At 34.6% G+C, this 11,623-nt stretch overlaps 1 protein-coding gene across 1 annotated transcript; it reads left to right on the forward strand.

Moving 5' to 3' along the window:
* Positions 1 to 246: 246 nt before the first annotated feature.
* LOC128236566 (tyrosine-protein phosphatase 10D-like) lies at positions 247 to 11,505 on the forward strand. The gene is made up of 16 exons (XM_052951498.1): positions 247 to 353; positions 569 to 724; positions 916 to 1,020; positions 1,120 to 1,216; positions 1,655 to 1,849; positions 2,519 to 2,602; positions 2,933 to 3,014; positions 3,426 to 3,528; positions 4,183 to 4,262; positions 4,790 to 4,924; positions 5,538 to 5,672; positions 6,779 to 6,930; positions 7,306 to 7,456; positions 7,917 to 8,005; positions 8,920 to 8,961; positions 10,241 to 11,505. Exons 2-16 carry the CDS (start codon positions 580 to 582, stop codon positions 10,254 to 10,256), a joined length of 1,611 nt encoding a protein of 536 aa, XP_052807458.1. The 5' UTR covers positions 247 to 353; positions 569 to 579; the 3' UTR covers positions 10,257 to 11,505.
* The last annotated feature ends 118 nt before the right edge of the window (positions 11,506 to 11,623 follow it).

The raw sequence follows: 11,623 nt of genomic DNA on the forward strand, positions 1-11,623 counted from the left end.
ATGTATTGACAAATAATTTGTATGCGCGAAATTTTGTTGTGAAACATCTGGCGTCTTTTTAGCGGCGAGCAAACGCCAGCTTATCGTAAAGTCAAAATAGTCCATATATGAATATTAAATTGCCTAAACTATTTACCTTTGTCTTAAATGGTCAGCGAATAATTTAGTTTGAACAGTTTATACATGTTTATAATTTTTACTGGAACAGAAGAAGTTAATTTCACACATATATTGAAAGGTGTATCATATATACTTAGTAACAATTGCTCAGTTATGATGACAGATATATGCAGTTGGAAGAAATGGGATCAGGGGAAGGTCTGATTACAAAACATTTTGGACGGAGGAATGCGGTAAGTACAAGAGCAGGTGGGTTGCAGCTCCGGTCATGTATTTAAATATGTTGATTAGTTTTTTATTCATTATTTTGTCTCTTTAACTCCATTCACATACTTTTGGTGAATTATAAATAAAACCAACTTTAATCCTAATTTCGTACACACATTGTTTTAAAGCTATTAATAACCTCAACGTTTGCGTATTTCAATTTTACTTTTTCGCGGAAAAGCTCCCCCAAGAATGGACTCTCATATTGAGATATTAGAGATCACCTCGTCATCGGCCATTGTTGACCTTGATCCTAATTTCTTCACAAACAAAATACAAGGGGAGATAGTGATGTATGGAATGGTAGGAGGAAATGGACGGGATGTGGTCAAAAAAGGTATATTTAAGGGGTTATTGAAACGGTTTTTAAAGATGACGCCACTGACACAGCAAAGTTGATTGTATTTGATAAGCGGGATTAAAAGACGATATAATATTTTATTTAAACAGCATTAAGAAAAAAACAACGTTATGATCTTTGTCGCTTTCAGTAAATGTTTTAATGCAAAACATTTCATTTATTTTCAGTAAATGGAAACGATGTTATGAATTTAGGAAGCTGGAGCAAATTTACATCAAATAACAACCAGGGAGCATATAGATTCATCTTCAACTTGGCACCGATTGTGAATGGTATACACTTTGTTTCTTTCCTTTGAAACGTTTGTAATATACTAAATAATTTGAACTCGCTATTAGATGTTTCAATGATTGTCCATTTTTTCATAATAGGTAAACTTCGGCTAGAGGTTGGACAAAATAAAAACTGCAGAAAACATGATCTTGAAGATTTTTGCAATGGGCCGCTTCCTAGTGGATTAGAACTATGGTAAACGGAACTAAACACAATTTTGACAAGGTTTTATTCAGTTTAGGTTATGCGTCTTTCTTTTAGCGAGAGAAAAGTTCCTCCATATATATATATATACGTTCGGAGAGACACGGCGACAGTAACGAAAACTAATTTTACCTATCATAGAATCACGCTGACGTCAAATTTCTGGATAGTTACCAATACTGGTGTCCATCCTGTAATGACATGTCTTTCATGATACGTCATTTGGCCGGTCATGACTGTAATGCTAAGACCCCAACGTATATAGGTTTGGCGTAAAAATAAACGCAGTTTTGTTTTAAAGTTCTTAATCCACGTCTCATACCATCTATGAAGCATGTATATATTTTATCTCTATAGTGACTGTATAAATTGATACAAGTCTTATACGAAACGTGTTTACAGTTATGCCAATTGAATTACCATTGACAGGGTAAAGACCTATGCCTGCACAAGGGTTGCATGCACTGTGTCCGAGCACTATGGACCTTTCACAATCCAACAACTACAAAGCGTCTCGAAGGATGGTGGTGTGGATGGGACCTTGATTGCATTGCCCATTCTTATTGCCATCCTTATCCTCATCAGTATGTTTCTGGTTCTTTGGTGGCGAGGAGCAATTAATCCGTAAGTGTGATTGAATGGTTTAAAATTATGTATGGTAGACGCATTGTGTACAATTCTGAATAAAGTGTGTTTCGATTAGTTTTGATTTAAACTTTAATGCTTCATTTGAGTGCCTTTGTTTCTACAAATGCCACGTATTATACGTGTTACACTTACGTATAATAGTATATAATTTCTATTAAAGTTAAAGTATATAGTAGTTGTATATTTATGTTTCATATAGGTTCATATTTTTCATCATCTCAAGTTTAATTCCTCTCTTGTCTCACGTTTGAAAGTGTATATTATTTTTGTCTATACATTAACACCCATGTCGAAACAAAATCAAGTGCTATAACTAGTGTGCTGGTGAATTATAATGTTATTATTCATACTACACACACTTTATTGAGCTTTGTCGTTGATAACATAGCACAAAGTTTCGACACCCCTGTACCCTCGATATCGAAATTGTACATTCGTTCTGAAGCGCTCGTTTTTTATTTCAGTAACTCGGGTTTTGGGTGCTGTTACTATTACTTAGACCTTAGGTTTTGATGTATAAAGAGTACCAAATGCTGTATCATAAATATAATTGATATATAATATATATAATGTATGTACTTAGAACAAGAGCATGATAGGAAGAACAATAATTGATAATTTTGTAAATTTTGTAAATGCTTCCAGGCTTCAGTGGAAGGAACGATTGCTAGGAGTGGGCGAGGAAGAACAGGAACAAGAAACACATCAAGAGATTGCAGAGCCCGACAGGTCGTTTGTCTGCTGTTGCACATTTGTGTTTCTTGTGTATTGCATAGTCTTTAAACCTTGAATATGGGTTATATGTTATTGAACAATAATTGCCTAATATGAAAATGAGTGATATCGTGTTGTGTTTGATTTAAGGTGAAACACAGACTTTGATTACGTTAAGCTTGGCTGTATAGTATGTCATTTGTTGTTGATATATGGATATATACGAGTATTTTGTTACTTACTTGTTTAGTAGTGTTATACTGAATTATTGTGTATTCAAATGAAGTACTCATACAGTAAGAATAGACTTAATCAACATTGTGAAACAATACTGACTTTTTTTAGATCCATTCCAATAGCAACATACAGCGAGGCCCTTGCTGTCCTTCACAGGGACACACATCTTCTCCTGTCAGATCAGTACGAGGTACGCTCGTTTGTTATAACCGTATATGCTATAACTGTATAGCACCGAGTCGACTTAGTTCCGCGGTAAAGATGTCTGCGTTTTGCTACTAATACTGGTTTTGCACGTTGTCGCGTGTAGTTCATATAAGCTTATAGCTGTTTTAACATAACAACTCATATACAGTTAAAGCGATATGTTCTGGTAGAATTGTTTTGCTCTTATTTTCTTATATTCCCTTTAAGTTTGGTGTCGTACCCACTCTCTATTTGTAATACAATCCAGTGCATCATCTGATTAGGTTGATCATTTTGTTGTTATCGTATTACTTTTGATTTAACAACAGAGATTTGACTTAGCAACTTATTTAAAATCAACAACTACAACAAACTACTTTGTTGGATTACATACAATATGTTTTATTGCTGGAAGGAGATTAAGAGGCGTGCGGGTCGGATAAAAGGGATGTCCGCCTTCGAGGCTGCCAACCTTGAACCGAACAAATCCAAAAACAGATGGGTCAATATTTTGCCCTGTAAGTAATTTTCTGCTCTTCACATAGTAACGTACAATAGTAGTAGTTATTCGTACAAAGAAGATAAATGCTGGGAGTACATAATTATAAGGGTTATGCTGCAAGCAGCATACTAAGTCAAACACTTCAGAGCTCCGGCGATATCTATTCTCATACGGGCACTTCGAAGTTAAGTGTAGACTTACACAAATAGTAACCACGATCTACTCAAAATCCCATTAATATGTTGGACAGTGAAGGCATTGTTTCTGGCATAGCGCAACAAAAGTAGTCACAAGAATTTTTTTTTCTGCAAAGCAGAAAGTACGATTTAAATATCTATAAATATAAAAAAAAAATGAAGTCACTTAGTTTTATGAAATTGGTAAGAAAATATATTCAACATGGAATTATTTTTCCGCAACGGTTTAAATAAGAATCTAATGAGATCGCAACATTGCCACTGTACATACCATTTTCCTTCTGTGAACCTACACAATAATGTTGTGTTCAATTGATAAGCTGTCCTTTGTAACTGTGATACAGGAACGTGCCCGTAAGAGACTAAAAATCGTTAGAGAATGATATTATTTTAGTTAACATGTAAATATTTTCTGTACTTTATTTCTAAGATGAATAATCTGTCTAACAAAGTTATACTATTTCTACCTCCAGTCAACCATAGCAGGGTTAAACTTCAACAGTTGGATGACGATGACCCTGAATCAGACTATATCAATGCTAGCTATGTGTCTGTAAGTTGAATTGCATGGTGTACGCTTTACCATTCTGCTATTCAAGTCTCAGTTCCTTTGGCTATATACTTATTCAATGGTGAAAATGCTTCATATTAATTGCCAGGTCCTAAATGTTCGAATAATCTTTTTAACAGGATCAAGATGATCCCACTAATTTAGTTTTGCCGTAAATTGTGTAATTGTCTTGTTTTGAAGAGTCCCGATGCTTTTATAGGAAATTTCATGGCGATCACAATAAAAATGTTTAAGTACAATCAAGTTAAGAAGTGTTTGTGCTAAATGAAATAAGATGCTTTAGCTTGTGACGCTCAAGAAAGTTCAAGAAATTGGAGCCATGCATGATTTTGTTCCTTCTTTCTGGCATCATTTAAACAGGATCAGAAACCAAGTTCATTATATTTCTGAAGACGAGTAGTATAATTTCTTGTTAATTATAACGAAAAAACACAGAGCTTTTAGTTTTAAATTAAATAAAACAAAGATAACTACTCTTTAAGTCATTTACTAATTACCATATGTTGTAGGGCTTTCACCAACAACGGGAGTACATAGCAACCCAGGGTCCGTTGCCAGGAACGATCGATGACTTCTGGCGAATGGTGTGGGAACAAAACGTCATGGTGATCGTCATGTTAACGCAATGCAAGGAAGGAAACATAGTACGTTTCTTTAAGATGCCATGTTTATTTGACTATCGAATAACTTAACAACATTAATAATTTACAACGCTTACTTAACACGTAACTTGTAAATTGTTAACAGCAAACATATACTAACTATAATGAAAAGAAACGCATGTGGTAGTTCTAAATTGAAGAGGTTGTTTGGATAAGATTGAATACAGGCGTTGTTTCGAAGATATTTTATTGTTGTTCTTTTTTATTATGTCTATACAGTGATATTACTATGATTTCTATAAAAATAGATTGTGTTTAATGTTCATACAAGATTTGACTATGATGTTTCTGCTTGTTTTTAAACTGTTTATAGTAATATGTCAACATTTCATCTCAATGGACAACTGAAAACGAATCCCACCGCTCGGCAAGGGGCCTTACTCGACACATACCTTTTCTCCTACTTATGTGTGTGTTGTTATTTTGAACCAAAGAACCAACAGGTTTCCAGTGATGGAAAACATAAACGTGTGCACTTGCTTACGACATTTCTGCCTACAAGACTACGACAACAACTCGACATATCTCTTCACAAACAGGCGCCTGTTTAAGAATAATATCATTGTTAACACGTTTTCATTGTTTCCGACCACAGGATAAGTGTGAGATGTACTGGCCGGACACTGTCCAAGAGCCCAAGCAGTACGGAAATGTTGTGGTCAACCCAACATCAATAACCAACATGAACAAGTTCAACATCAACATCTTCGACATCTCGCACGCCACCGACGTAATGTTTCTTTAAGTGCTTGCGAATTTCTTTCGCACCTACTAGTAGGGGCTAAATAAAATATTCAGTGTTTGTATGTCTTTGTTTGTCTTGTAACAATAATAATAATAATAATAATAATAATAATAATAATAATAATAATAATAATAAAAATAATAATAATAATAATAATAATAATGAATAATAATCATAGTTAGAGCTATTAAAGATGTGATGTTTTTCACAACTGTTGTAGGATCAAGTGAAACAAACTCAAATTTAAGGAGCACAATTTCACATGCTGACCAGCATTGCTATGATATACTTATGTGAAAAACTACAGAAACAAGCTTGGTAGCAAAAAGTTAAGGCATAAACCCGGTTTAATGGCACTGTTTACGCAATACCTGGAGCCTGATGCTTGATTTTTCAAACCATATTATACGAAGTCAAGGGCCATAACTCTTGTATGACGAAGTTAAATGTCATGAAGACCAACACTCATTTGAAGGTCTGTGTGTGTATATGCATTACTATTGAAGCTGCATGCAACACAATAGGTCTACTAAGCCAGTGGCCATAACTCTTGGTAGACGAATGGAAGAGTCATACAAATTGCAAGTTCATAATTCCCTATGCAAACCATCATCGTATGAAGATATATGTGTGTAAGTGCATTACTTTTGGAGCTGCATGCAATAGCAGGATAACTTAGTCAAGGGCCATATTTTTTTGTCGAGGAATTAACAAATCATTCTTTTATTTTTTTTATTTTTTGCTGACCAACATTCGTATTAATATTTATGCGAAAAACTAAGTTAAGTTTCATGTGTGCAAGTGCAATACTTATGGAGCAACATGTACATCATAAGAGATTGTGGCGTGATGTGGCGAAATGTGGCATTCACATCTCCTTTAAAGCTCCTAAATGGGGGTATACTAATGATGGTCTTAGCTGATAACAACGTCGGCCAATTATTTTATTATATAATTATTTATTATTATATTTACCAAAATATTATTTGAAAATGAGCTTGCTAAATTGTGTCATAAGATTTATACCGAAGACGCGCTTTGTTTATTTTATGAAACACTTTATAATGTATCAATGCTTTATTCTATTTCAGCAAACGAAGACGAGGAAGGTTCTGCGATTCCACTACCTGGACTTTATGGATTTCACGGCTTCCGTGAAAGTTGAACATTTCATTGACTTCGTGCGCACAGTTCGAGTTCACGTGCCGCACGACATGTCCAACCCTATGGTTATACATTGCAGGTAAGCATCGTTCCTAACAGACAGTTAAACAAAAAAGTTAACATTGTAATCAAAATTTCCTGAATCGAACTATCTGCTATTGGTTAAATGAATTGATATTGACAATTTCCAGTTGTTGACATTACGCCGTTATGTGCAAAACGTATATGAATAGAATAGCAGAAAGTAGTAAAAATGAATTTTCTGATTGGTTGGGTTCATTTATTTTTATATAAACCATTGCTGCCAGTAATAGTCTCAATTTAAGACAGCTGTTTTTATACTTTTGACCAGTTTACCATACTTCATAGTTTATTTTGCCTTGTAGTTGTGTAATGGTGACATTCATTTTGGGTATATTTGTAACATTCTCCTAGGCTCCTCTGAATATTTCAGTGCTGGTGTAGGCAGGACCGGTTCGTACATTGCTATAGACCGCTTGCAACAGTATCTGAACAGTCCAACATTCAGTTTCAATGACCGCATCAACATTTTCGACATGGTCATGGAAATGAGGGAACAGAGAGTCAACATGGTCCAGACTGAAGTTAGTAGTTTGCCTTTAAATTTAAAATTAAATTAGGGTTGATTTCAATGGATAATCTCAAATTTCAACCATTGGTTGCATTTTGATAGCCCCGACTATTAAATTCAATAAAGCATCACGCTACTGTACATTCAAGTGCAGGTACGTTGTCACATATATGTAGCTGTATATATGAAACGTTTTTGTATAGCCGTAGAATACGCATTACATTGATATGTGAGTCCACACTGTAATAAGCCTAGCGTGATATGCAGACCCTCTTATCAACGATTGTATCTTACGATCACGTTTCGAACTGGTAAATCTAAGTATTAATCGTTCATTAGAAACTAGTTGTTTTATAGGCCACGTACGACACAGCTTATTTTCATTTGGGGATAACAGTTTCTATCTAAATAGTGTTTATACTATATTTCATCGTTCGCACGCTGGTTAGACGGAACCATTATGTATATTACAGTCTCAGTACATCCTGATCCATGACTGTTTTAAAAAGATGTTGGAGGACAAGAAGAAATCTCTGGAAACTACACAATCGATGAAGGAACTGTACGTCAACCAGGCATTTACCTAATCATTATTTGTATTTGTTTTCGCTTGCGATTCTTGACTTCGTTTTAAATTCCATTCATGAAATAATTACACGGCTAGATGGATAAACTCGATGCCAATGAAGGGTTCCAACTTGTTGGCAATTGTGTTAAATGAAAACTGCAACGCTCGATTGTTAACACACACAGGGCTCAATACTCGGACCGATACTTTTTAATATTTTAATCAACGATATATTTAACTTCATTAACAGGAGTCAGTTATACAGTTATACAGACGACAATACTCTTTCTTATTCAAGTCACTGTTTGACAGATTTAATAAGTACCATAGAAAATGACAGCTTAACACTTATAGATTGGTTCTCAGGAAATCAGATGAAGGCAAACCCAGAGAAATTTCAAGCGATAGCTCTAAGCATGAAAACACCCCAGCAAAAAAATTCAATTCCATAACATAGAAATATCATGTGATGACGAAGTGAAGCTGCTTGGTGTTAATCTAGACTTTTTGTTAAATTTTAATTCACATGTAGCTAGTACGTGTAGAAAAGCTTCCAGACAACTGAATGTTTTAAAAAGAATAAGTAAACATATAAATAGATTAGACGGATTAACCATATTTTTATTCTTTTGTAATGTCTAATTTTAACTACTGCTCTTTAAGTTGGCATTTTACTAATGAATCGAACACCAGAAAAATAGAGAAAATTCCAGAAAGACCACTAAGATTTAATTATGAAGACTATACTAGCAGCTATGAATAGTTACTTGTGTAACATCTGGTCATATTTTTTTGAAAGTCAGGAGATTAAGAACAATTGCCTTAGAAACATATAAAATTTTGAACAATATATCTCCAGAATATTTAAATGATCATGTGAACTATCAAAATGTTAATTATCATTTCAGACACACAAACATTGTTGATATTCCACAACCAGGAACAAAAAGGTATGGCAAGAAATCTTTTCGGTATGCTGTCGCCAAACTATGGAATCAGCTTCCAGATGACTTTCGAAATGCCTCTTCTTTTAACCAATTTCGCGCCCTAATTATTACTTGGCAAGGAGATGAATGTTTCTGCTCATCGTGTGAAGTTACATAGAATTTCTGCTTTCCATAGTCAACTGGCGGCAACCTACTGGATATCTTTTAGCCTAATTATTTAAACCTGCTAGCCTCTGTGTTTTATGTACACACAGCAGCATGTATCTTTGTGTGCTTGCCCATTACCCTAGTTGTTGTTATTTCTGTTGCCTATGCTTGCTGTACTCAAATTGCTATTTATGTGCTATTTATGTGCTATTGATGTGCTTTTTAGTTGACTATATGCTACTGAAGTTATTCGCTTGTGATTGATGTGTGCGTTTGCTTTTAACACACACATATATATATAATTTAGGCGTATGTAAGTCGGTGTAAAAACTCTACTCTTATGTTACTTGTTATCCTATCCGACTTCAGAAAATAAATATTACTTGACTTGAGCTACATCATTCTTAGATCCATTTATGATCATTATTGAATACCATCCCAGAACTTTATCAGAATATATGTATACACATCGCGTCAGTTTAGTAATACTGGTATAATTACTTTTAAGGCAACCACAAAATTACTATAGCATGCAATATGAGGATTGTTGATTGTTTTTCGTACTAATTGCATGTATGTATAAATAAATAGTTGAGGAATTGTGTTAAAATGGTTAAACTCAAGTACGTAGTAGTAGTGGTGGTGGTGGTGGTGGTGGTGGTGGTAGTGGTAGTAGTAGTAGTAGTAGAATTATTGACTTACGAGTACTAGTGTCATGAGGTGAAAATGAAAGCTAGTTTGCAGGCGCGTAGCTAAGGCCTATTTAAGATAACACAGATCGATGCCTTGTGGGTAGGTGCGGGAGGGTTAAACCCTTTCACCGACCCTTCTTCGTTTTTTATTCCGGAATAGATTTTTGGTATGACAAAATCTCCGAACTGTCATAATTTCATTACGCAACTGCGTATTTGCGTAGATACGCACCTGTATAATATATATCATTATATATATAAATTATTACCTATGTTTGTTATCTTAACAGTAGAACATACTTAAGAGAATATAATATGGCCACGCAGTGCCATTGAGTGATAATATCCACGGGTCATCATCAGCCTGCCTGAGGTAATATCACCCCATGATACAGCACGGGGCAATATATTAATGGCTTTAAATTATTTCAATGTATTTTCAGACCGATATCCTGTTGAGTGTGCGAGCATGAATAAACAAAGAACTGGGCTTTGGGCGCCAATGGACGTAATTCGGAGTAGAATCAACATTACAATGATACATTACTGTACATACGTTGGCACGTGGAGAAAAATTACTGTTAAAAAGGTGTTAATTTTAAGTATTTAAGAATGAACAGTTATTGAATCGCTTGTCAGTCATTAGTCAAAATTATTTGCCCGAAGTCGGGCAAGGACCAGCTCGCTATTACGTTAACGACAGGTCGAGGGCACGAGTATGCTTGCTGCTTCCAAGACCAACGGGAAATAGTTTTGACAACTGACCGAAAAACCTTCGAATAAGTGTTTAACTATATGACAATTACCACTGTGAAATATAAATGATATTTTTACAACAATTTATATAAAAATAACTCCAGCGTGCGGTAAACACTACACAATGTACCGGGCACAGGACATATAAGTATTGTTATAGTATAGAGTGACTCCCTTGTCACTAAGCAACATTTAACAAATAGATGTTCCGTAACATAAAGCACATAACTCTTAAATTTCAAATACAGATCCAAAACGAACAGGATTTTTCAATTATTTAAGAGTGGAAAAGCATGGCTAGTTCTGTAATTTCTTATCTTACTCTTGATGTTATTGAAAATAAGAAAATAACAACTAAATTTAGCAATGAAAAAAAATGAAATAAACCAAGCTTTTACCCACAAGACACGTTTAGTTATTGATGACCGTCCAAACAGCATATTTTAAGGACTGTCGATTAAAAAAATCATGTAATAGTGATAACTAATAAAGATGTTATTGATTTGCTTAAGAAAGATATTATATCATCACTGTGAGTTTTATTTTGTATAATTAATAAAATCTTATAAAAAATAAATGTTGTAATCATATGTGTTATCTTTTGTATGAATAAAAGTTCAATGTAAGATTAGAACATTTGAAGCAAGCGTAAAATACATTGCGTTAAGATACTTTTAAGGTTAACACTGTTCTGTGCATGCTGATACTGTTCCCAGTATAATAGGGTTATTAGTACTGACGGTTTTGATCCAGGAGGTTGTATTCGACTCGAGTGGAATTTTGCAGCAAGCCGAATGAAATAATATCTGCAAAAATCCACGCAGTACTAATAACCCTTTTATTATGTACATTACTGGCTAGATCACTTAAAAGCCTCATGTTTTCATAATAAATGCCATTTTAACGACGCACTATTTTGTTTTGTTTTTTGACGTAATTTTCACATCGCGCAACGATACTTGTTATGACGTGACGTCACAAGAGTGGAATACGGCCGTATTACAATGGAGCGGAATACGGACAACCATGAATGATGGGTACTAAATATAAGGGACCGCTTTAATTAATTC

Source organism: Mya arenaria, chromosome 6, assembly GCF_026914265.1.
Source record: "Mya arenaria isolate MELC-2E11 chromosome 6, ASM2691426v1".
Lineage (NCBI taxonomy): Eukaryota > Metazoa > Mollusca > Bivalvia > Myida > Myidae > Mya > Mya arenaria.

What these genes read in the sequence shown, in the direction of transcription:
- LOC128236566 (XM_052951498.1), top strand. Translation starts at nt 580, where the DNA reads ATGGACTCTCATATTGAGATATTAGAGATCACCTCGTCATCGGCCATT. An exon ending in TCCTGTCAGATCAGTACGAG is followed by an intron (nt 3,015 to 3,425) that starts GTACGCTCGTTT and finishes TATTGCTGGAAG; the next exon opens with GAGATTAAGAGGCGTGCGGG. An exon ending in CCTATGGTTATACATTGCAG is followed by an intron (nt 6,931 to 7,305) that starts GTAAGCATCGTT and finishes TGAATATTTCAG; the next exon opens with TGCTGGTGTAGGCAGGACCG.